We start from the raw sequence: 26,744 nt of genomic DNA, 5'->3' as shown, positions 1-26,744 counted from the left end.
TCATGCCCTTCCTCAGGACCAGACGGTTAAAATGAGGACAAAACAGAATAATTTTCGTTCTTTTCGAAACTTTAAAGGAGGACCCTCTACTTCCTCCTCTGCCACAAAGCAGGAGGGCAATTTTGCACAATCCAAGTCAGTCTGGAGACCTAACCAGACCTGGAATAAAGGTAAACAGGCCAAGAAGCCCGCTGCTGCTACCAAGACAGCATGAAGGGGCAGCCCCCGATCCGGGACCAGATCTAGTAGGGGGCAGACTTTCTCTCTTCGCTCAGGCTTGGGCAAGAGACGTTCAGGATCCCTGGGCATTAGAAATCGTGACCCAGTGTATCGACTAGAATTCAAGGATTCTCTCCCAAGAGGGAGATTTCATCTTTCATGTTCGTCTGTAGACCAGACAAAAAGAGAGGCGTTCTTACGCTGTGTAGAAGACCTATATTCCATGGGTGTAATCTGCCCAGTTCCAAAACTATAACAGGGGCAGGGGTTTTACTCAAATCTGTTCGTGGTTCCCAAAAAAGAGGGAACCTTCAGACTGATTTTAGATCTCAAATGCCTAAACAAATTTCTCAGAGTCCTATCGTTCAAGATGGAGACCATATGAACAATTTTACCAATGATCCAGGAGGGTCAATATATGACCACCGTGGATTTGAAAGATGCATATCTTCACATTCCTATCCACAAAGATAATCACCAGTTTCTCAGGTTCGCCTTCCTGGACAAACACTACCAGTTTATGGCCCTCCCTTTTGGGTTGGCCACAGCTCCCAGAATCTTCACAAAGCTGCTAGGGGCATAGCAGTGGCGCCTTATGGACGATATTTTGATTCAGGCGTCAACTTACCATCTAGCCAAATCTAACACGGACATCGTGTTGGCTTTTCTAAGAACTCACGGGTGGAAGGTAAACATACAGAAGAGTTCACTAGTTCCACTGACAAGAGTTCCATTCCTAGGAACTCTGATAGACTCGGTAGACATGATCCTAACTACTTGCCGAGCACTTCATTCCATTCCTCGGCCATCAGTGGCGCAGTGTATGGAGGTCATTGGGTTAATGGTAGCGGCAATGGACATAGTTCCGTTTGCTCGCTTACATCTAAGACCACTGCAGCTGTGCATGCTCAGACAGTGGAATGGGGACTATGTGGATTTATCTCCTCGGATAAATCTGGATCTAGAGACCAGAGACTCTCTTCTTTGGTGGTTGTCACAGGATCATCTGTCCCAGGGAATGTGCTTCCGCAGGTCAGCATGGGTCATAGTGACGACTGACGCCAGTCTCTTGGGCTGGGGTGCAGTCTGGAATTCCCTGAAGGCTCAGGGTGTTTGGACTCAGGAGGAGTCCCTACTACCAATAAATATTCTGGAACTGAGAGCAATATTCAACGTGCTTCAAGCGTGGCCTCAGTTGGCCAAATTCATAAGATTCCAGTCGGACAATATCACGACTGTAGCATACATCATTCATCAAGGGGGAACAAAGAGTTCTCTAGCGATGATAGAAGTTTCCAAGATAATTCAATGGGCAAAGACGCACTCTTGCCATCTATCAGCAATCTACATCCCAGGAGTGGAAAACTGGGAAGCGGATTTTCTAAGTCGTCAGATTTTCATCCGGGGGAGTGGGAGCTCCACCCGGAGGTGTTTGCGACATTGATTAGTCAATGGGGCACACCGGAATTGGATCTGATGGCATCTCGTCAGAATGCCAAACTTCCTTGTTACGGATCCAGATCAAGGGATCCCCAAGCAGTACTAATAGATGCTCTAGCAGTACCTTGGTCGTTCAACCTGGCTTATGTGTTTCCTCCCTTTCCTCTCCTGCCTCGTCTGATTGCCAGAATCAAACAGAAGAGGGCTTCGGTAATCTTGATAGCGCCTGCGTGGCCACGCAGGACTTGGTATGCAGATCTAGTGGAAATGTCATCTCTGCCACCATGGAAACTGCCACTGAGACAGGATCTTCTCATTCAAGGTCTGTTCCAACATCCAAATCTAATTTCTCTGCAGCTTACTGCCTGGAGATTAAACGTTTGATTTTATCTAAGCGGGGATTCTCTGAGTCGGTTATTGGTACCTTGATTCAGGCTCGGAAGCCTGTCACTAGGAAAATTTACCATAAGATATGGCATAAATATCTTTATTGGTGCCAATCCAAGGGCTACTCATGGAGTAGGGTTAGGATTCCTAGGATTTTGTCCTTTCTCCAAGATGGATTGGAGAAGGTATTATCGGCTAGTTCCTTAACCTCTTAAGGACATATGACAGAATTTTTCCATCATAAAACAATTGAGCAAACTGAAAGCTATGTCCTTAAAGGGTTAAAGGGACAAATTTCTGCTTTGTCAATTTTACTACACAAGCGTCTGGCGGATGTCCCAGACGTACAGTCCTTTTGTCATGCTTTAGTCAGAATCAAGCCTGTGTTTAAACCTGTTGCTCCACCATGGAGTTTGAATTTAGTGTTAAATTTTGAACCTATGCATTCCATAGATATTAAGCTTTTATCTTGGAAAGTTTTGTTTTAGTTGCTATCTCTTCTGCTCGAAGAGTTTCTGAGCTTTCTGCATTACAATGCGACTCGCCTTATCTTATACTCCATTCTGATAAGGTGGTTTTGCATACTAAGCCTGGATTCCTTCCTAAGGTTGTTTCTAATATTAATATTAATCAGGAAATTGTTTTTCCTTCTCTATGTCCTAATCCTTCTTCTAAGAAGGAGCGTCTGTTGCATAATCTGGACGTGGTTCGCGCCTTGAAGTTTTACTTACAAGCGACCAAGGATTTTCATCAAACATCTTCTCTATTTGTTGTTTATTCTGGAAAGCGTAGGGGTCAAAAAGCTACGGCTACCTCTCTTTTTGGATGAAAAGCATCATCCAATTGGCATACGAGACTGCTGGACAGCAGCCTCCTGAAAAGATTACAGCTCATTCTACTAGAGTGGTGGCTTCCACATGGGCTTTTAAAAATGATGCTTCTGTTGAACAGATTTGTAAGGCTGCGACTTGGTCCTCCCTTCATACCTTTGCCAAATTTTACAAATTTGATACTTTTGCTTCTTCTGAGACTGTTTTTGGGAGAAATCTTCTTCACGCAGTGGTGCCTTCTCTTTAGGTATCTGTCTTGTCCCTCCCGTTCATCCGTGTCCTGTAGCTTTGGTATTGTATCCCACAAGTAAGGATGAATCCGTGGACTCGTCGTATCTAGTAGAAGAAAAGGAAATTTATGCTTACCTGATAAATTGATTTCTCTTGTAAGATGTATCAAGTACACGGATTCATCCATAATTGTGGGATATTCTCCTTCCTTACAGGAAGTGGCAAAGATAGCACCCACAGCAGAGCTGTCTATATAGCTCCTCCCTAAGCTCCACCCCCCAGTCATTCTCTTTGCCTACTCTAAGTACTAGGAAGGGTAAAGTGAGTGTGGTGACATTGTGTTGGCTTTTCTGAGATCTCACGGGTGGAAGGTGAACATAAAGAGTTCTCTCTTCCCCCTCACAAGAGTTTCCTTCCTAGGGACTCTGATAGACTCGGTAGAAATGAAAATATTTCTGACGAAGGTCAGAAAATCAAAACTCTTAACCACTTGCCACTTGCCGAGCTCTTCATTCCATTCCTTGGCCATCAGTGGCTCAGTGTATGGAGGTAATCGGACTCATGGTAGCGGCAATGGACATAGTTCCTTTTGCCCTCCTACACCTCAGACCACTGCAACTATGCATGCTCAAACATTGGAATGGGGATTATGCAGATTTATCTCCTCAACTGCATCTGGACCAGGTGACCAGAGATTCTCTTCTCTGGTGGTTGTCTCAGGACCACCTGTCTCAGGGAATGTGTTTCCGCAGGCCAGAGTGGCTCATAGTAACGACATATGCCAGTCTGCTAGGCTGGGGTGCAGTCTGGAACTCCCTGAAAGTACAGGACTTATGGTCTCGGGAGGAAACTCTCTTCCCGATAAACATTCTAGAACTGAGAGCGATAAAATGCGCTTCAGGCGTGGCCTCAGCTAGCTGCGGCCAAATTCATCAGATTTCAGTCGGACAACATCACGACTGTAGCTTATATCAATCATCAAGGTGGAACAAGGAGTTCTCTAGCGATGATGGAGGTAACCAAAATAATCCGATGGGCAGAGGATCACTCTTGCCATCTCTCAGCAATCCATATCCCAGGGGTAAAAGTCGTCAGACTTTTCATCCGGGGGAGTGGGAGCTCCACCCGGAGGTATTTGCCTAGCTGACTCAGCTATGGGGCACACCAGAAGTGGATCTGATGGCGTCCCGTCAGAACGCCAAACTTCCTTGTTACTGGTCCAGGTCCCGGTATCCCCAGGCGGTACTGATAGATGCTCTAGCAGTGCCCTGGTCCTTCAATCTGGCCTATGTATTTCCACCGTTTCCTCTCCTCCCACGTCTGGTTGCCAGAATCAAGCAGGAGAGAGCTTCGGTGATTCTGATAGCACCTGCGTGCCCATGCAGGACTTGGTATGCAGACCTAGTGGACATGTCATCTGTTCCACTGTGGACTCTGCCAATGAGGCAGGACCTTCTAATCCAATTCCAGCATCCAAATCTAGTTTCTCTGCGTCTGACTGCTTGGAGATTGAACGCCTGATTCTATCAAAGCGTGGTTTCTCTGAGTCGGTCATTGATACCCTGATTCAAGCTAGAAAGCCTGTGTGACGAACCAAGGTTATCCAACCCTGCGCCAGTCAATTATTTGGTACAGAAAGGGCTATCAGCCCCCTTTTTCTGTCACCAATAGGTCACAATCTAGCCACACAAGGCAAGCTTGTGATTCAGTTTAGTGGGTGCAAGGGTAAACCACACTCCCTAGTCTGTACTAGACGTAAGAGAAATGTCCTAAACTCCCTTTTAATGCCACCCACACTAAACCAACAATCCTATAGCTCCAATACTGCCACAACTTAAAATTTATTAAAGGGAAAATCCTAAGAAAAAACCCAGACTTTACACATTAACCCTCTAAATACAATTTAGCAGAAAATAACCTAAATTATACAATTCTAATATTCCAGTCTCTTTCAGTAACGTGGTTCAATTATTAGACAAAGGCCAAACTTAATAAAAGAATGATTTATTATGCCAAAAATATTATGCACAATGCATTATTAATAAAAGTTGGTACAAATAACATGACACATTAGCAAACAGTGTTTTAAAATAAAATAGGAGAAAAATAACAGACCTAATACTTCACTAGCTTATGAGTTAATGGAATCATAGTCCTGATCAAACTCTGGGGGTAGTTCAGCAAACGCCTCCAGTTCAGGACCTTTCAGGCCAGGGGTAAGGTACTTGGCCCACTGCTCCCTTGGCAACTGGAACTGTCTGCAAACTTTCTCAAAGCTACGCAGGAATACATCCACATCTCCATCTTTCTCCAGAGTGGGAAAATTCTCTGCACGCACTCGAGGAGCAGGTGGGTCTCCAGGTTTACTAACAGGTGAGACCATCCCTCTCTCCAACCGTGCAAGCTGTAGCTGATACTCTCTCTCCGCCTGTCGTTCAGCAGCCTGTCTTTCATAAAACTTTGTAATCAGTTCCATGTGCAAACCTGCATTCACTGAGCCCATATGTTTAAGAACAGTTTGCAAATAACAGTCCAAGGGATCCCCAGATCCTGATGAATCGCTGCCCCCAGCTGCAGACATCTCTCCTGAGACCTCAACTGGCGTGATTTGGCTGTTATCATATTCCACAAGAGCTTGTATTAGTAAATCTTTGTTCTTTGAACGTGTTGGAATATCACGCTCCTGGCATAAGAGTACCAGTGTCTCTTTAGATTGCTGCTCGTATGATTGCATAGCAAAAATAAAATAGAAAAGAAAAACAGAGAATAGGGAAGGGGACTGTTTGCAATGTGTGACTATATAATGCACTGAGTTTTAGCCTTTGGAAATTGTAAGAAACAATTTCTTTTAGTACCGGGATTTTCACACTAGCAAATCCACACGCACTAAAATCTAATAAAAATTATCTACACCGCTGCCCACCAATTTGTGACGAACCAAGGTTATCCAACCCTGCGCCAGTCACTTATTTGGTACAGAAAGGGTTATCAGCCCCCTTTTTCTGTCACCAATAGGTCACAATCTATCCACACCAGGCAAGCTTGTGATTCAGTTTAGTGGGTGCAAGGGTTAACCACACTCCCTAGTCTGTACTAGACGTAAGAGAAATGCCCTAAACTCCCTTTTAATGCCACCCACAGTAAACCAACAATCCTATAGCTCCAATACTGCCACTACTTACAATTTATTAAAGGGAAAATCCTAAGAAAAAACCCAGACTTTACACATTAACCCTCTAAATACAATTTAGCAGAAAATAACCTAAATTATACAGTTCTAATATTCCAGTCTCTTTCAGTAACGTGGTTCAATTATTAGACAAAGGCCAAACTTAATAAAAGAATGATTTATTATGCCAAAAATATTATTCACAATGCATTATTAATAAAAGTTGGTACAAATAACATGACACATTAGCAAATAGTATTTTAAAATAAAATAGGAGAAAAATAACAGACCTAATACTTCACTAGCTTATGAGTCTGCCCCCAGGGAGATGGGCAAGAAGAAAAGTTGTCACTCACGCTGTAGCAAGCAGCCTCCCATGTAGAATGAACAATTTCAGTGTTAACACCCAAGACCCTTATACTTTTTTCCCCTAGATCAAGTTGCCTGACCACACCCCCCTGGGCAGGCTAAGAAACCCCCCTGTCTTTAAACACATATAGGCATTAGACCAATGTCCTTTTTTTGGCCTCATTAGGATGTGGGGGAGAAGCACTGTGGTATCTCTGGAGCTGACAGATTGACTCAATGCATACACAATAACATTTGGAGGAAGGTTTTTTTTAGAAACTATTCATGATGGGTTCTGGCACTTCAAAGAAAACACAAACAAACCCAGTGCACAGCTATTTCTAAAAAACAAACAACGGTTCTTAGTTCAAGCTACACAGAATTAACCCCTTCTTAGCTAAATCCTGAGGTTTTCGTGACAGCCTGTCACCAGGAAAATCTATCATAAGATTTGGTGCAAATATCTTTATTGGTGTGAATCCAAGGGTTACTCATGGAGTAAGATTAGGATTCCTAGAATATTGTCTTTTCTCCAAGAAGGATTGGAGAAGGGATTATCAGCTAGTTCCTTAAAAGGACACATATCTGCTTTATCTATTCTTTTACACAAACGTCTGGCAGATGTCCCAGACGTTCAAGCGTTTAGTCAAGCCTTAGTCAGGATCAAGCCTGTATTTAAACCTGTTGCTCCGCCATGGAGCCTAAACTTAGTTCTTAAAGTTCTTTAAGGGGTTCCGTTTGAACCTATGCATTCCATGGATATTAAGCTTCTATCTTGGAAAGTTTTGTTTTTAGTAGCTATCTCTTCGGCTCGAAGAGTTTCTGAGTTATCTGCTTTACAGTGTGACTCACCTTACCTTGTTTTCCATGCAGATAAGGGGGTTTTGCGTACCAAACCTGGATTCCTTCCTAAGGTTGTTTCTAATAGGAATATCAATCAGGAAATAGTTGTTCCTTCACTATGTCCTAATCAAAGAAGGAACGTCTGTTGCACAATCTTGATGTGGTTCGTGCTTTAAAGTTCTACTTACAAGCAACTAAAGATTTCCGTCAAACATCTTCATTGTTTGTTGTTTACTCTGGTAAGCGGAGAGGTCAAAAGGCTACGGCTACCTCTCTTTCTTTTTGGCTGAAAAGCATCATCCGTTTGGCTTATGAGACTGCTGGCCAGCAGCCTCCTGAAATAATTACTGCTCATTCTACTAGAGCAGTGGCTTCCACATGGGCTTTTAAAAATGAAGCGTCTGTTGAACAGATTTGTAAGGCGGCGACTTGATCTCCGCTTCATACTTTTTCCAAATTTTACAAATTCAATACTTTTGCTTCTTCGGAGGCTATTTTTGGGAGAAAGGTTCTACAAGCAGTGGTGCCTTCCGTTTAGGTACCTGTCTTGTCCCTCCCTTCATCCGTGTCCTAAAGCTTTGGTATTGGTATCCCACAAGTATGGATGAATCCGTGGACTCGATACATCTTACAAGAGAAAACAGAATTTATGTTACCTGATAAATGTATTTCTCTTGTGTTGTATCGAGTCCACGGCCCGCCCTGTTTATTTAAGACAGGTAGTATATTTTTATTTAAAAAACTTCAGTCACCTCTGCACCCTATAGTTTCTCCTTTTTCTTCCTAGCCTTTGGTCGAATGACTGGGGGGTGGAGCTTAGGGAGGAGCTATATAGACAGCTCTGCTGTGGGTGCTCTCTTTGCCACTTCCTGTAAGGAAGGAGAATTTCCCACAAGTATGGATGAATCTGTGGACTCGATACATCACAAGAGAAATAAATTTATCAGGTAAGCATAAATTCTGTTTTCTTCTACGATACGACGAGTCCACGGCCCTCCCTGTCTGTCTAAGACAGATTATATTTTTTGTTCAAAACTTCAGTCACCTCTGCACCTTTTAGCTTTTCTTTTCTCTTCCTATACCTTCGGTCGAATGACTGGATGTGGAGAGAAGGGAGGAATTATATATACAGCTCTGCTGCAGTGCTCTTTGCCACTTCCTGTTAGCAGGAGGATAATATCCCATAAGTAAGGATGAAATCCGTGGACTCGTCGTATCGTAGAAGAAATTAATTTATCAGGTAAGCATAAATTTCCTTTTTTTACCAAATAGAAGCTCATTGCAAAATGGTTCTAATGGCATTGAAATACATTAAAGGGACGTTTTGATTCTAAATGCAATTCACCATAAAATGTTAAATTATGCATAAGTAAAGAAAAAAACTTTGCAGTGCTCTTTCATTATTAATTAATATTTATTTTCTTTTCCGATAACTGAAAACTGAAAATTGTAATGTTTCCAGAGGCTGGGCGAGGCAAAATCCTGACACTGCTACATGCTGCACATTAATTGGTTAACGCGTGCAGGAGCTCATTTATATCTGTCCTTAACTGACCCATGTATAGAAAGTAATAAAAAGAATATTCAAGGGGTTTTAAGTGGTGTGTCACAGTATTTCTATGTTTGCCGTTTCACATGTTTTTAAAACAGCGCATGATTTTTGATGCATAATTAATGGACATTAAATACAATGGAATTGCAAAATCAATAAATGCACAATGGAATTACAATTGAGCCTTGAATTTTATTTCCCGACAAAATTCAAAGTTTCCTTTCATTTCCCTGTCCCCTGTATCATGTGACAGCCATCAGCCAATCACAGACTCACATACGTATATACTGTGAACTCTTGCACAAGCATTTTCTGGTGTCCTTTTAAATATATTTGTCTGCTGATTTCTAAGGATAGAGACTGCATTTTAGATAATCGGCTTTAATATTTGATTGAAAAATATATGGAAAACAAACAAACATATGAACTTGCTTAAGGGACTGCTTTAAATGTAAGCGTATTTCATTGTTCTACAACCATAATTATAGCTTAATGTTACTTACTAAATGCATTTCCAGGTTTTTTCCCTGTCTGCCATATTACAGCGCCCTTCTGCTTATGATGATCTAGTAAAATATTGCCAACATTTCAAGCTCTAAAGGAGTTTAGATGTCTTTTACTTGTATTTCTAAAACTAATGAGCAGTGTCATGAAATCACTACATAAAAATGGATTTTGGCCTTTTTTTCCTTCGGTAACTCAACTGAAGATTTTATAGATTGTTCATTAATAAAAGCACTTTACCGTTCTTCCCTGTGGTAGTGGTTAACCAGCCAAAATTCCCCTGTGTCTCTATTTAATATACAATATTGAATTTCACTATTTTAGAGAAGCTGAAGGTTTAATTTTGCCAAAGGTGTGGTTTATCATAGCTCATAAATCAACAACTCATGCCACACTCTATAAATGTCATCTTTTTATTGGACAAAATCCCAAGATGCTCTTAATTTTTACTTTAACATAAAAGAAGATGCGACTAAACTATGAGTAATAATGTCCGTCCAATACATTATATTTCTCATCTGTATTCTAAAGGAAATGCTGCTCATGATTCTTGAAATGTTGGGAAACAGAACTTTTTTTCCCTTTTAAATGCATCTGTAAGTATCTGCCGTTGTATCTCCATCTTCTATTCAACTGGTAATAAAGAAAATCATCAAGTGGCTTTTTATTATAATTCAAATGGATTTTCAACTATGTAAGCAGTGTAGATGGAAAACTAGTTCAATTTGGACTTGGATACAATGAGAGTGTCCTGTCTGTATGGAACAATGTGTCATTTCAAATCTTTTAAATTCTGTATCATCTTATAAACTTCTATTGCCGATTGTGTGTGATATTGGATATTTGTTTAGTTAAATAATATGTATACAGAAAAGAAAAAAAGGTAAAAGGAAATAATGATAAACATTATTCAATTACTGTCCTTTTATAAGCACAACATAGATACATCAAAATGTTTGTTCAAATATTACAGTGATTAATGGATCAATTTAAATCCAAACATTTATTTGTTTGTTGCAGTATTAGTAGGGGCAGTGCCATGGTTTGCTATTGACAGGAGGAATAATTCAACTAACAATCAATATTTAGGAGTTACTATAAAGACGGATGCACGATGCTGAACACTAAATACATTTCTTTCATGTAATTAGCAAGAGTCCATGAGCTAGTGACGTATGGGATATACATTCCTACCAGGAGGGGCAAAGTTTCCCAAACCTTAAAATGCCTATAAATACACCCCTCACCACACCCACAATTCAGTTTTACAAACTTTGCCTCCTATGGAGGTGGTGAAGTAAGTTTGTGCTAGATTCTACGTTGATATGCGCTCCGCAGCAAGTTGGAGCCCGGTTTTCCTCTCAGCGTGCAGTGAATGTCAGAGGGATGTGAGGAGAGTATTGCCTATTTGAATGCAATGATCTCCTTCTACGGGGTCTATTTCATAGGTTCTCTGTTATCGGTCGTAGAGATTCATCTCTTACCTCCCTTTTCAGATCGACGATATACTCTTATATATATATACCATTACCTCTGCTGATTTTCGTTTCAGTACTGGTTTGGCTTTCTACAAACATGTAGATGAGTGTCCTGGGGTAAGTAAATCTTATTTTCTGTGACACTCTAAGCTATGGTTGGGCACTTTTATATAAAGTTCTAAATATATGTATTCAAACATTTATTTGCCTTGACTCAGGATGTTCAACATTCCTTATTTTCAGACAGTCAGTTTCATACTTGGGATAAATGCATTTGTTTCAATCATTTTTTCTTACCTTAAAAAATTTGACTTTTTCCCTGTGGGCTGTTAGGCTCGCGGGGGCTGAAAATGCTTCATTTTATTGCGTCATTCTTGGCGCGGACTTTATTGGCGCAAATTTTTTTTTCTGTTTCCGGCGTCATACGTGTCGCCGGAAGTTGCGTCATTTTTTGACGTTTTTTTGCGTCAAAAGTGTCGGCGTTCCGGATGTGGCGTCATTTTTGGCGCCAAAAGCATTTAGGCGCCAAATAATGTGGGTGCCTTTTTTGGCGCTAAAAAATATGGGCGTCATTTTTGTCTCCACATTATTTAAGTCTCATTATTTATTGCTTCTGGTTGCTAGAAGCTTGTTCACTGGCATTTTTTTCCCATTCCTGAAACTGTCATTTAAGGAATTTGATCAATTTTGCTTTATATGTTGTTTTTTCTTTTACATATTGCAAGATGTTCCACGTTGCAACTGAGTCAGAAGATACTTCAGGAAAATCGCTGCCCAGTACTGGAGCTACCAAGCTAAGTGTATCTGCTATAAACTTTTGGTATCTGTTTCTCCAGCTGTTGTTTGTATTGCATGTCATGACAAACTTATTAATGCAGATAAAATTTCCTTTAGTACTGTTACATTACCTGTTGCTGTTCCGTCAACATCTAATTTTCAGAGTGTTCCTGTTAATATGAGATTTTATTTTTTAAATCCATTAAGAAGGCTATGTCTGTTATTTCTCCTTCTAGTATACATAAGTCTTTTAAAACTTCTCTTTTTTGCAGATGAATTTTTAAATGAACATCATCATTCTGATACTGATAATGGTTCTTCTGGTTCAGAGGTTTCTGTCTCAGAGGTTGATGCTGATAAATCTTTGTATTTGTTCAAGATGGATTTTATTCGTTCTTTACTTAAAGAAGTATTAATTGCATTAGAAATAGAGGATTCTGGTCCTCTTGATACTAAATCTAAACGTTTAAATAAGGTTTTTAAATCTCCTGTAGTTATTCCAGAAGTATTTTCTCTCCCTGATGCTATTTCTGAAGTAATTTCCAGGGAATGGAATAATTTGGGTAATTCATTTACTCCTTCTAAACGTTTAAGCAATTATATCCTGTGCCATCTGACAGATTAGAGTTTTGGGACAAAATCTCTAAGGTTAATGGGGCTGTCTCTACTCCTGCTAAACGTACTACTATTCCTATGGCAGATAGTACTTCATTTAAGGATCCTTTAGATAAGAAAATTGTATCCTTTCTAAGAAAAGCTTACTTATGTTCAGGTAATTTTCTTAGACCTGCTATATTTTTAGCGGATGTTGCTGCAGCTTCAACTTTTTGGTTAGAAGCTTTAGCGCAACAAATAACAGATCATAATTTTATAGCATTATTATTATTCTATAACATGCTAATAATTTTATTTGTGATACCATCTTTTGATATCATTAGAGTTGATGTCAGGTATATGTCTCTAGCTATTTTAGCTAGAAAAGCTTTATGGCTTAAAACTTTGCTTTCCCTTTTTTTCCAGGGTAATAAATTATTCGATTTTCAGTTGGATTCTATTTTCTCAACTGTTACTGGAGGGAAGGGAACTTTTTTACCAAAGGATAAAAAATCTAAGGTAAATTTAGGTCTAATAATCATTTTTCGTTCCTTTCCTCACAACAAGGAACAAAAGCCTGGTCCTTCATCCTCAGGAGCGGTATCAGTTTGGAAACCTTTTCCAGTTTGGAATATATCCAAGCCTTATAGAAACCTATAGCCAGCTCCTAAATACCCATGAAGGTGCGGCCCTCATTCCAGCTCAGCTGGTATGGGGCAGTTTATGTTTTCTTCAAGAAAATTTGGATCAATTCCGTTCACAATCTCTGGTTTCAGAACATTGTTTCAGAAAGGTACATAATTGGCTTCAAGTTAAGGCCTCCTGCAAAGAGATTTTTTTCTTTCCCGTGTCCCAGTAAACACAGCAAAGGCTCAGCATTTCTGAAATGTGTTTCAGATCTAGAGTTGGCTGGAGTAATTATGCCAGTTCCAGTTCTGGAACAGGGGCTGGGGTTTTATTCTATCTCTTCATTGTACCAAAGAAGGTTAATTCCTTCAGACCAGTTCCGGATCTATCTATATTGAATCGTTATGTAAGGATACCAACATTCAAGATGGTAACTGTAGGACTATCCTGCCTTTTGTTTAGCAAGGGCATTATATGTCTACAATAGATTTACAGGATGTATATCTGCATATTCCGATTCATCCAGATCACTTTTAGTTTCTGAGATTCTCTTTTTAGACAAGCATTACCAGTTTTTGTGCTCTACCGTTTGGCCTAGCGTCAGCTCCAAGAATTTTTTTCAAAGGTTCTCGGTGCCCTTCTGTCTGTAATCAGAGAACAGGGTTTTGGTATTTCCTTATTTGGACGATATCTTGGTACTTGCTCAGTCTTCACATTTTCGCAGAATCTCATACGAATCGACTTGTGTTGTTTCTTCAAGATCATGGTTGGAGGATCAATTTACCATTCAGTTCATTGTTTCCTCAGACAAGGGTAACCTTTTTAGGTTTCCAGATAGATTCAGTGTCTATGACTCTGTCCTTGTCAGATAAGAGAAATTTAACATTGATATCAGCTTGTCAAAACCTTCCTTATGCATGGAAATTTTAGGTCTTAGGACTGCCTCATCGGATGCGATCTCCTTTGCTCGTTTTCACATGCGACCTCTTCAGCTCTGTATGCTGAACCAGTGGTGCAGGGATTACACAAAGATATCTCAATTAATATCTTTAAACCGATTATACGACACTCTCTGACATGGTGGACAGTTCACCATCGTTTAGTTCAGGGGGCTTCTTTGTTCTTCCGACCTGGACTATAATCTCAACAGATGCAAGTCTTACAGGTTGGGGAGCTGTGTGGGGGTCTCTGACGGCACAAGGGGTTTGGGAATCTCAGGAGGTGAGATTACCGATAAATATTTTGAACTCCGTGCAATTTTTCAGAGCTCTTCAGTCTTGGCCTCTTCTGAAGAGAGAGTTGTTCATTTGTTTTCAGATAGACAATGTCACAGCTGTGGCATACATCAATCATCAAGGAGGGACTCACAGTCCTCTGGCTATGAAAGAAGTATCTCGAATTTTGGTTGTGGAATCCAGCTCCTGTCTAATCTCTGCGGTTCATATCCCAGGTATAGACAATTGGGAAGCGGATTATCTCAGTCGCCAAACGTTGCATCCGGGCGAATGGTCTCTTCACCCAGAGGTATTTCTTCAGATTGTTCAAATGTGGGAACTCCCAGAAATAGATCTGATGGCTTCTCATCTAAACAAGAAACTTCCCTGGTATCTGTCCAGATCCCGGGATCCTCGGGCGGAAGCAGTGGATACATTATCACTTCCTTGGAAGTATCGTCCTGCCTATATCTTTCTGCCTCTAGTTCTTCTTCCAAGAGTATTCTTCAAGATTCTAAAGGAATGCTCGTTTGTCCTGCTGGTAGCTCCAGCATGGCTTCACAGGTTTTGGTATGCGGATCTTGTCCGGATGGCCTCTTGCCAGCTGTGGACTCTTCCGTTAAGACCAGACTTTCTGTCGCAAGGTCCTTTTTTCCATCAGGATCTCAAATCCTTAAATTTTAAGGTATGGAGTTTGAACGCTTGATTCTTGGTCAAAGAAGGTTTCTCTGACTCTGTGATTAATACTATGTGACAGGCTCGTAAATCTGTATCTAGAGAGATATATTATAGAGTCTGGAAGACTTATATTTCTTAGTGTCTTTCTCATCATTTTTTCTTGGCATTCTTTTTGAATACCGAGAATTTTTCAGTTTCTTCAGGATGGTTTAGATAAAGGTTTGTCCGCAAGTTCCTTGAAAGGATAAATCTCTGCTCTTTCTGTTCTTTTTTCACAGAAGGATTGCTAATCTTCCTGATATTTCATTGTTTTGTACAAGCTTTGGTTCGTATAAAACCTGTCATTAAATCAATTTCTCCTCCTTGGAGTTTTGAACCCATGCATTCTTTGATCGTTATATTACTTTCTTGGAAAGTTTTGTTTATTTTGGCCATCTCTTCTGCCAGAAGAGTCTCTGAATTATCTGCTCTTTCTTGTGAGCCTCCTTTTCTGATTTTTCATCAGGATGAGGCGGTGCTGCGAACTACTTTTGAATTTTTTACCTAAGGTTGTGAATTCTAACAACCTTAGTAGAGAAATTGTGGTTCCTTCATTATGTCCTAATCCTATGAATTCTAAGGAGAAATCATTGCATTCTTTGGATGCTGTTAGAGCTTTGTATTATTATGTTTAAGCTACTAAGTCTTTCCGAAAGACTTCTAGTCTATTTGTTATCTTTTCCGGTTCTAGAAAAGGCCAGAAAGCTTCTGCCATTTCTTTGGCATCTTGGTTGAAATCTTTATTTCATCTTGCCTATGTCGAGTCGGGTAAAATTCCGCCTCGAAGGATTACAGTTCATTCTACTAGGTAAGTTTCTACTTCCTGGGCGTTTAGGAATGAAGCTTCGATTGATCAGATTTGCAAAGCAGCAACTTGGTCCTCTTTGCATATTTTTTCTAAATTCTACCATTTTGATGTGTTTTCTTCTTCTGAAGCAGTTTTTGGTAGAAAAGTACTTCAGGCAGTGGTTTCAGTTTGAATCTTCTGCTTATGTTTTTCATTAAACTTTATTTTGGGTGTGGATTATTTTCAGCAGGAATTGGCTGTCTTTATTTTATCCCTCCCTCTCTAGTGACTCTTGTGTGGAAAGATCCACATCTTGGGTAGTCATTATCCCATACGTCACTAGCTCATGGACTCTTGCTAATTACATGAAAGAAAACATAATTTATGTAAGAACTTACCTGATAAATTCATTTCTTTCATATTAGCAAGAGTCCATGAGGCCCGCCCTTTTTTGTGGTGGTTATGATTTGTTTGTATAAAGCACAATTATTCCAATTCCTTATTTTTTATGCTTTCGCACTTTTTTCTTATCACCCCACTTCTTGGCTATTCGTTAAACTGAATTGTGGGTGTGGTGAGGGGTGTATTTATAGGCATTTTAAGGTTTGGGAAACTTTGCCCCTCCTGGTAGGAATGTATATCCCATACGTCACTAGCTCATGGACTCTTGCTAATATGAAAGAAATGAATTTATCAGGTAAGTTCTTACATAAATTATGTTTTTATGCACCTCCCTCTAATTATGGGTACTGGCATTATGAAACCTAGGTTACACTAAAGGTATCTAAAAAAATAGTTGCTGCATATGTACAAACACATCAGCACTGGAATGAAGTGAACGATAGAGCCAGGAAAATAACTTCAAGCTCTGCTTGTAGAATGTACTTAGCATGTATTGTCCCTTTAAAGAGACATTAATTAATGTCAGAGCAGCACCTGGATTAAGCTGCAGGCTACTGTGGGTCACTGCCAGAGACAACTGCAAAAACCAGTAAAGAGATAACTACAAAGACAGTCCCTTTATTATTTATAACATACACTTTTTTAATTAACGTTTCGGGGGAAAAAAACCTTAATTATGTGCTTATGATATCATTCCCTTAGGTATTTATAGTCCATAACAAAATTAACCCTATATACACCAATCTAATATCGCTATAATACAATACTACAACCACCTAGTGGCAACCAGGCAATGTGAGCAAAAGGAAAGCAAAATAAAATTATGAATTACCACAAAAGTTACAGTGTCTCAATAAGCCATAAAGCAAAATACAGTAAACCAATAAAAAGTAACACATCAGTAAAAGATTGACTAGCAATCTCCATATTCATCCTTCTAAACTCAAGTGTTATCCAATTTAAAAATCCAATAAACCTTACATTATTTCAACATCATTTCCCCTTATCTCCTCGCCTAGATATCTTAACATGGTCAATAATTTGAAAAAACAATTTACTGATGATCAGTGAGAAAATGATTTGCAACAAGAGCTGACAATTACCCACACCAAATATTATTTTTTGTGTTTAAGGATATGGTTCCAAAGGAATCTAGTGGTCTCACCTACATAGACGTGCCCACAGGGACATTTAATTAAATAGATGACAAAATTAGTATCACATGGTAAAATGATCCCTAATATTGAATTTATGGTCAGTGCGTGGATGTGAAAACTGAGGGCTTTTAATCTTACAATTAGAATAGGTGCACCCTAAACGGGGAAAACATATATTTTTTTTTAGTAGTGATAAAACCTTGTTTAATCAACTTTAAAGAGACGTAAAACTGAATTAAGGAGTCATTAAATACTATATATAATTATGCAATCATTTTAAAGGTTTGCCTGAGTGTAGTAGACAGATAATTTTTTTTAAGGGGCATTCAAATCGAAATTAAACTTTTTAAAAAGTTTTTATCAACTTTGCAATTTATTTCTATTATCTAATTTGCCTAATTCCTTTGGTATCCCATGTATGATCAGGAGCAGCAATGCACTACTGGAAAGCTAGCTGCTAATTGGTGGCTGCACATATATGCCTCTAGTCATTGGCTCACCCAATGGGATCAGTTAGTTCACAGTAGTGCATTGTTGCTGCTTCAACAAGGGATACCAAGAGAATAGAGCAAATTTTACCCTAGTTGTTTAAAATTGGAAAGTTGTTTAAAATGATATGCTGTATCTGAATCATGAAAAAAAATGTTTTTGTCCCTTTAAAATTAAATTAGTTGCACGTTAGGAGTACGTAGGTACCTACGTCCAACACTGTGGTGAAGGTTTTAGTCCTACTGTCAGCTTTAACAGCAGGAGCTACAATAGATGGTCAGAAGGCATCTGCCTTGCAATTTTTAAGGGGTGAGGGAGGGATGGGTTCCTACACCATATGAAATGTGATAGTTGGTGGGGGGGGAGGTGCGCCACTACACTAAATCGTTTTGAGGGGGGGGGGAGGATGAGGGGGATCCATACATTACAGAATAAAAAAGTAATAAAAAACTTACACAAGATACTGGCAGACTATCTACCAGTTGCAAAAATGACAGTAACAAGTGCAAGGGCTACAAAGTTAAGGAGGTATCCCTACACTACAGAAAAATAAAGACATAAAATAAATAAATGAATAAGGCCCTACACTTGGTACTGGCAGACTGTCTGACGATTAAATTTAATGTCATGTTCATTATACACATTTTCCATTGTTTAGTAAGTATTGTGAATATTATCTTCTTGGGTGGCAGTTATGTGAAAATGATGTGCAAGTATTTAGCACATTCAGCATGGATTTTAGTAATATGTTTCTATAAAGGGCAAAAAGTCATTTGATAATGTGTTTCCATCTTGTCCATCTTTATGTAGTGACACATTTTTCTTTAAATATTATTTTTTGATAATGCTTAAAGAAAATTGTCCCTGGTGCCCAATAAATGCCCCTATCCATTTCCTAGGGAAGGTAAGGGCAATCCAGCAACATTCATACCTTAAAGGATGTCACATTGATTTCCCGAAACACATAACTCATTAATCAACCTTTTGTGACCATTACGTTCATGGTTTAATGGTAAGAAAGGACAGGGAGAGAATGCTAAGCCTTGCTGCCATGTACAGATGTGGTACTTTGTGAAGGTGGTATGCCAAGAGTTACCAGAAGCAGATAGACTCTGGATAGAAGCATGGATAGGACAGTTTGTGTGCCAGGAATTGTTGAACCCTTGTTTAACCAGTTTTGTGTACATGAAAAGTAATAGAACATTTTAATATAAACTTGAATTTTAATTTTCAAATACTTATAGCTTTGCACCGGACTAACCCATTTGGTAGGGTAACTGAAATGACTTGTAGAGTTGTATTGCAGATATTTATACTGGTGTATTAATTATAGATAGACACATATTGTTTTTTCAGGGCCGATGACCGATTATTGACAGCCTTTCAGGCCGATAACAGGGGCCGATATTCTGTACATTTAAAGTTTTGAAAAATCAACACAGTTTTTGCACAAATCTGGTATAAACTGAACATGTTTATTAAAAGTAAACTAGGAAAAATAAAGTGCTAGAAAATTAACTTATTAAATGGCTTCCCAAAACATAGAAAAATTACATAAATCCCTTTTAAACTGCACACTTATATAAAATTAAATTTAAGTCACTACTGCAAAGCTAAACACTACACGATTTCTTCAGTGCTCCCAGTTAAGTAGATAAACATTATAGTGCCGAAAGCATAACATTTTATCATGTTCTATTAAATGGCTTCTGTTTTTTCCATATATTGCTGCCACTTCACTAAAAAGACGCTCACTTGGTACACTTTATATATATATATATCTATATATCTATCTATATATCTATATATCTATCTATATATCTATCTATATATATATATATATCTATATATATATATATATATATATATATACTGCCACTTGACAGAGAAAGAAAGGACATGCTGGAATATCAGCGTTAAATTTATTTATTTGCTTTAATTTTTAATATGCTCATATATTTACTGGATTCCCTATAACTTCCCTGGCACTGAGGAGTGGACTATAAGTTTATTTATTATGTCACTTATGGGCAGTTTCATACATGTGTATCAGCGCCACCTAATGGTCAGAGCATTGTTATCCACTGCTAGAGAATATTGATACTAGTCTTCTATACTGTATAGCTTTCTACTCTAGGTTTGTTTTTGTGGACATTTAATTGATGTGCCTGAACTATCATTTTTTTTAATGTCTTTTTCTATGCCCATGAAAGGGAAAAATAAAATATTTAGGGCTGCAACAACTAATCGGTAAGATTGATCATAAAAATAGTTGTCAAAGAATCACCAGCTGCTTCAATCCGATGAACTCCTGCACATGGTATTGTGCAAACATTTTTTTTTTTTCTATCAGATTAATCGGATGATTATTATCCGATTAATCGGATAGAAAAAAGATTAAAAAAATAAATTAATTTTTTTTTGCACAATCTTAGTTGCAGTAGATCATCAGATTAAAGCAGCAGAGCAGCTGGTGCTGTGCAACTGACCAACTAATCACTGCCCACCTAATTGATAATGAGATTTGTTGACAACTATTTTTATGATCAAACTTACCGATTAGCTGTTGCAGCCCTAAAAATATTTAAATTAAAAGCTCATCAAATATAGCAGCTTTAGTGAAATATTTTGCAAATGTGTAACATTTATCAGAATGCAACAAATAATGTTATATTTGTGATAGCAATTAGCAAGCAGATTGATTTTATGTATTGCTGACACCTATGAGCAAATCAAGAGTAATTTAACTCTGTGTACTTCAGGGAAACTATGTAGTTTTAAGTGCCACTTAAAGATAACATTTTACATTTCATAAATCATATATAGTCCAGCTACAGGCCTACCATTGGTGGTATGGTAGTTGGTAACTGAGCTCACAGGAACACCTGGGTTTGGACTCTGTTATCAGTGCTATTTATTATTAGATGCTATGCTATGTCTTGCTTATATGTGCTATGGATGATTTGTGTGATGATTTGTGTCACTTAAAACTACATAGTTTCCCTGAAGTACACAGAGCTGAATTTCTTTTGATTTGCTCCATATCAGTAATATCGGTAAGTTTCTGGCCGATACCGATATTTCAGAAATTCCAAATATCGGCCCTAATAATCAGCCGCTACGATATATCGGTCTATCCCTAGTATAAATGTGCCTTTAAGACAACTTACTTTCCCTACAGTACCACCATTTCATAAGAACATTTAAATATTGTAGGTTTGCTTTATTTTTTGAAAGTTTTGCAAATAGCGACCATCCTGGGCAACCGAGTGTCCATTTAATATATTCATACGAATGAAACGCGTAATTAAAAGTTGAAAAGGCATGCAAATGAACTTCAGGAGCTCTGTAGCATGAAATTCGTTTTCAGTATTTTGCAGCTATTCTTTCATTTGCTAATTCAGATTGTCAAGGTATTGATGGAATAAAGTAATTGGCTGAACCAACCCTTTTCTTCATCGATGACTGAGAGAGTTTGCACAGTAATAACATAATGTTTCTTCCGCCAACATGCCCCTTTTTATAGCTTTATACATATTTACGTACTTTGAACACACAACCTTCAAATATTTGCCATTTGAATAATTTATATAAAAAAAAAGTATATTTGAGTTGATCGTCATTTTCTATTGACTGCTAAGCTATGGTAATGTAAATAATGGTCTTAATATTATTAGTATTATGTCTATTACTAATGCTCCAGCAGTTTCAGCAGTGCTGTATAATGGGTACTATAATAATAAGGCAGATTGGGAAAAAGTGATTACAGGTTCCTGCTCTCTGGAGCAATCTAAGTGATAGCTGTGACCAGTCTTCCGGTCTCCGTAACAGGCCAGATTTGGAGAATATCTCAACTGGAGCACAGGTGAAATAATCAGCTGATTAGCAACCATGGTTATTTTACCTGCTCTCACTCAAGGTAATCTTGAAAATCTGGTCTGTTGGGGAGGCCTTAGGACAGGTTTGAAAACCAGTGCTGTAACCAAATTAAAATATACTAATAGAAAAAAAGGAAATAAAGACAGATACTTAACTTAGGTTAAAACCACTGATATCCTAATATTAAATATCTGTTATTTTGTTTTTGCAGCTTTGTTATTTCTTTTATAAGTCTATTACCTCTGATTTCTATTTTCACTAAGAGACACTTTTTGTTATAATTTTTCAGTTCTCCAACGTGTATTACCCGTCTGAATTCCAGTTACAATAATGTCGTATGGGTCTGTTGACGGAAGTGGATTTGGAAGTAGAAACCCCTTTGGTGGACCCACTACACAAGGATATCAGCCTCTAGGTACAAAAAAACGAAATCTTCAGCAAAATATTTTTTAAACATTTATTTATTTTCTATTTCTTTTTGTTTAAACTGTCGGCAAATTGTTTCCATATATCGCAATAAGTGGAAGTGAATGAATTAGAAAGTTAAAGCAGCTAAACTGAATGAACATACGTGGTACTTGTTTTTTAAGGATTGTAACCTTCCTTGGAAGAAAGAAAAAACAATTTGATAAAGATCATAAGGAACTTTCTATAAATGTATCTGTTGGTTACCATAAAACATAACGCCTTATATGAGGTCATTCTTTTGATGTTTTCCAATGAAAGAAGAATTCTTAGTAACAACATGTCAATATGAGATTATATAGGATTTCACGTCTGCAATGTGAGTTTCATGAGCCTCAAAGAGCTAAGATATAAAAAAAAACTGTAGTTATAATCTTCATCAGCCTGGCTGTCACATTTCATCTGCTGAGTTACTATATCAAATAGAATGCAGAGGCCGGATGCAGAATAATGCATTTTCCCAAGGACTGTCACAAGTGACGGATAATTATCTCTAAGGTCCAGTGTCATGAACAGGCTTACATTATTTCTTTTTTATGTTTACTGTAAATTAAAAGAGAAGGTACATTTAGATTGTGAAATAAACCCTTACAGTAACTCAATAAAAAAATAATATATATTTCTCCAACATAGGTGTGTCCGGTCCACGGCGTCATCCTTACTTGTGGGATATTCTCTTCCCCAACAGGAAATGGCAAAGAGCCCAGCAAAGCTGGTCACATGATCCCTCCTAGGCTCCGCCTACCCCAGTCATTCTCTTTGCCGTTGTACAGGCAACATCTCCACGGAGATGGCTTAGAGTTTTTTAGTGTTTAACTGTAGTTTTTCATTATTCAATCAAGAGTTTGTTATTTTCAAATAGTGCTGGTACGTACTATTTACTCAGAAACAGAAAAGAGATGAAGAATTCTGTTTGTATGAGGAAAATGATTTTAGCAACCGTAACTAAAATCCATGGCTGTTCCACACAGGACTGTTGAGAGCAATTAACTTCAGTTGGGGGAACAGTTTGCAGTCCTTTGCTGCTTGAGGTATGACACATTCTAACAAGACGATGTAATGCTGGAAGCTGTCATTTTCCCTATGGGATCCGGTAAGCCATGTTTATTACGATTGTAAATAAGGGCTTCACAAGGGCTTATTTAGACTGTAGACCTTTTTTGGGCTAAATCGATTGACATTAACACTTATTTAGCCTTGAGGAATCATTTATTCTGGGTATTTTGATATAATAATATCGGCAGGCACTGTTTTAGACACCTTCTTCTTTAGGGGCTTTCCCAAAGCATAGGCAGAGTCTCATTTTCGCGCCGGTGTTGCGCACTTGTTTTTGAGAGGCATGGCATGCAGTCGCATGTGAGAGGAGCTCTGATACTTATAAAAGACTTCTGAAGGCGTCATTTGGTATCGTATTCCCCTTTGGGTTTGGTTGGGTCTCAGCAAAGCAGATACCAGGGACTGTAAAGGGGTTAAAGCTTAAAACGGCTCCGGTTCCGTTATTTTAAGGGTTAAAGCTTCCAAAATTGGTGTGCAATATTTTCAAGGCTTTAAGACACTGTGGTGAAAGTTTGGTGAATTTTGAACAATTCCTTCATGTTTTTTCGCAATTGCAGTAATAAAGTGTGTTCAGTTTAAAATTTAAAGTGACAGTAACGGTTTTATTTCAAAACGTTTTTTGTACTTTCTTATCAAGTTTATGCCTGTTTAACATGTCTGAACTACCAGATAGACTGTGTTCTGAATGTGGGGAAGCCAGAATTCCTATTCATTTAAATAAATGTGATTTATGTGATAATGACAATGATGCCCAAGATGATTCCTCAAGTGAGGGGAGTAAGCATGGTACTGCATCATTCCCTCCTTCGTCTACACGAGTCTTGCCCACTCAGGAGGCCCCTAGTACATCTAGCGCGCCAATACTCCTTACTATGCAACAATTAACGGCTGTAATGGATAATTCTGCCAAAAACATTTTAGCCAAAATGAACCCTTGTCAGCGTAAGCGTGGATGCTCTGTTTTAGTTACTGAAGAGCATGACGACGCTGATATTAATATCTCTGAAGGGCCCCTAACCCAATCTGAGGGGGCCAGGGAGGTTTTGTCTGAGGGAGAAATTACTGATTTAGGGAACATTTCTCAGCAGGCTGAATCTGATGTGATTACTTTTAAATTTAAATTGGAACATCTCCGCATTTTGCTTAAGGAGGTATTATCCACTCTGGATGATTGTGAAAATTTGGTCATCCCAGAGAAACTATGTAAAATGGACAAGTTCCTAGAGGTGCCGGGGCTCCCAGAAGCTTTTCCTATACCCAAGCGGGTGGCGGACATTGTTAATAAAGAATGGGAAAGGCCCGGTATTCCTTTCGTCCCTCCCCCCATATTTAAAAAATTGTTTCCTATGGTCGACCCCAGAAAGGACTTATGGCAGTCAGTCCCCAAGGTCGAGGGAGCGGTTTCTACTTTAAACAAACGCACCACTATTCCCATAGAGGATAGTTGTGCTTTCAAAGATCCTATGGATAAAAAATTAGAAGGTTTGCTTAAAAAGATGTTTGTTCAGCAGGGTTACCTTCTACAACCCATTTCATGCATTGTCCCTGTCACTACAGCCGCATATTTCTGGTTTGATGAACTGATTAAGGTGCTCGATAGTGACTCTCCTCCTTATGAGGAGATTATGGACAGAGTCAATGCTCTCAAATTGGCTAATTCTTTCACTCTAGACGCCTCTTTGCAATTGGCTAAGTTAGCGGCTAAGAATTCTGGGTTTGCTATTGTGGCGCGCAGAGCGCTTTGGTTGAAATCTTGGTCGGCTGATGCGTCTTCCAAGAACAAGCTACTAAACATTCCTTTCAAGGGGAAAACGCTGTTTGGTCCTGACTTGAAAGAGATTATCTCTGATATCACTGGGGGTAAGGGCCATGCCCTTCCTCAGGATCGGCCTTTCAAGGCAAAAAATAGACCTAATTTTCGTCCCTTTCGTAAAAACGGACCAGCCCAAGGTGCTACGTCCTCTAAGCAAGAGGGTAATACTTCTCAGGCCAAGCCAGCTTGGAGACCAATGCAAGGCTGGAACAAGGGAAAGCAGGCCAAGAAACCTGCCACTGCTACCAAGACAGCATGAAATATTGGCCCCCGATCCGGGACCGGATCTGGTGGGGGGCAGACTCTCTCTCTTCGCTCAGGCTTGGGCAAGAGATGTTCTGGATCCTTGGGCGCTAGAAATAGTCTCCCAGGGTTATCTTCTGGAATTCAAGGGACTTCCCCCAAGGGGGAGGTTCCACAGGTCTCAGTTGTCTTCAGACCACATAAAAAGACAGGCGTTCTTACATTGTGTAGAAGACCTGTTAAAAATGGGAGTGATTCATCCTGTTCCATTGAGAGAACAAGGGATGGGGTTCTACTCCAATCTGTTCATAGTTCCCAAAAAAGAGGGAACGTTCAGACCAATCCTAGATCTCAAGATCTTAAACAAATTTCTCAAGGTCCCATCGTTCAAGATGGAAACCATTCGAACTATCCTTCCTTCCATCCAGGAAGGTCAATTCATGACCACGGTGGATTTAAAGGATGCGTATCTACATATTCCTATCCACAAGGAACATCATCGGTTCCTAAGGTTTGCATTCCTGGACAAACATTACCAGTTCGTGGCGCTTCCTTTCGGATTAGCCACTGCTCCAAGGATTTTCACAAAGGTACTAGGGTCCCTTCTAGCGGTGCTAAGACCAAGGGGCATTGCAGTAGTACCTTACCTGGACGACATTCTGATTCAAGCGTCGTCCCTCCCTCGAGCAAAGGCTCACACGGACATCGTCCTGGCCTTTCTCAGATCTCACGGCTGGAAAGTGAACGTGGAAAAGAGTTCTCTATCCCCGTCAACAAGGGTTCCCTTCTTGGGAACAATTATAGACTCCTCAGAAATGAGGATTTTTCTAACAGAGGCCAGAAAGACAAAACTTCTGGACTCTTGTCGAATACTTCATTCCGTTCCTCTTCCTTCCGTAGCTCAGTGCATGGAAGTGATCGGGTTGATGGTAGCGGCAATGGACATAGTTCCTTTTGCGCGCATTCATCTAAGACCATTACAACTGTGCATGCTCAGTCAGTGGAATGGGGACTATACAGACTTGTCTCCAAAGATACAAGTAAATCAGAGGACCAGAGACTCACTCCGTTGGTGGCTGTCCCTGGACAACCTGTCACGAGGGATGACATTCCGCAGACCAGAGTGGGTCATTGTCACGACCGACGCCAGTCTGATGGGCTGGGGCGCGGTCTGGGGATCCCTGAAAGCTCAGGGTCTTTGGTCTCGGGAAGAATCTCTTCTACCGATAAATATTCTGGAACTGAGAGCGATATTCAATGCTCTCAAGGCTTGGCCTCAGCTAGCGAGGACCAAGTTCATACGGTTTCAATCAGACAACATGACGACTGTTGCGTACATCAACCATCAGGGGGGAACAAGGAGTTCCCTAGCGATGGAAGAAGTGACCAAGATTATTCTATGGGCGGAGTCTCACTCCTGCCACCTGTCTGCTATCCACATCCCGGGAGTGGAAAATTGGGAAGCAGATTTTCTGAGTCGTCAGACATTGCATCCGGGGGAGTGGGAACTCCATCCGGAAATC

At 39.4% G+C, this 26,744-nt stretch overlaps 1 protein-coding gene across 3 annotated transcripts in view; it reads left to right on the top strand.

The window, feature by feature from the left end:
* Window positions 1-26,744, top strand: part of TSNARE1 (t-SNARE domain containing 1) — a 1,244,582-nt gene that overhangs the window by 350,716 nt on the left and 867,122 nt on the right. For 2 of the 3 annotated variants that reach the window (XM_053715403.1, XM_053715402.1), the window contains exon 2: window positions 21,934-22,059. In XM_053715403.1, the coding sequence (XP_053571378.1) occupies window positions 21,975-22,059 (85 nt within the window). In that variant the 5' untranslated portion in view covers window positions 21,934-21,974. Of the gene's footprint in view, window positions 1-21,933; window positions 22,060-26,744 lie in introns of those variants that run through there. The other variant, XM_053715404.1, reaches the window with a different exon arrangement.

This window comes from Bombina bombina, chromosome 5 (assembly GCF_027579735.1).
Source record: "Bombina bombina isolate aBomBom1 chromosome 5, aBomBom1.pri, whole genome shotgun sequence".
NCBI lineage: Eukaryota > Metazoa > Chordata > Amphibia > Anura > Bombinatoridae > Bombina > Bombina bombina.
The sequence above is the reverse complement of the archived record's forward strand: the minus strand, read 5'-3'. Positions and strand labels throughout refer to the sequence as shown.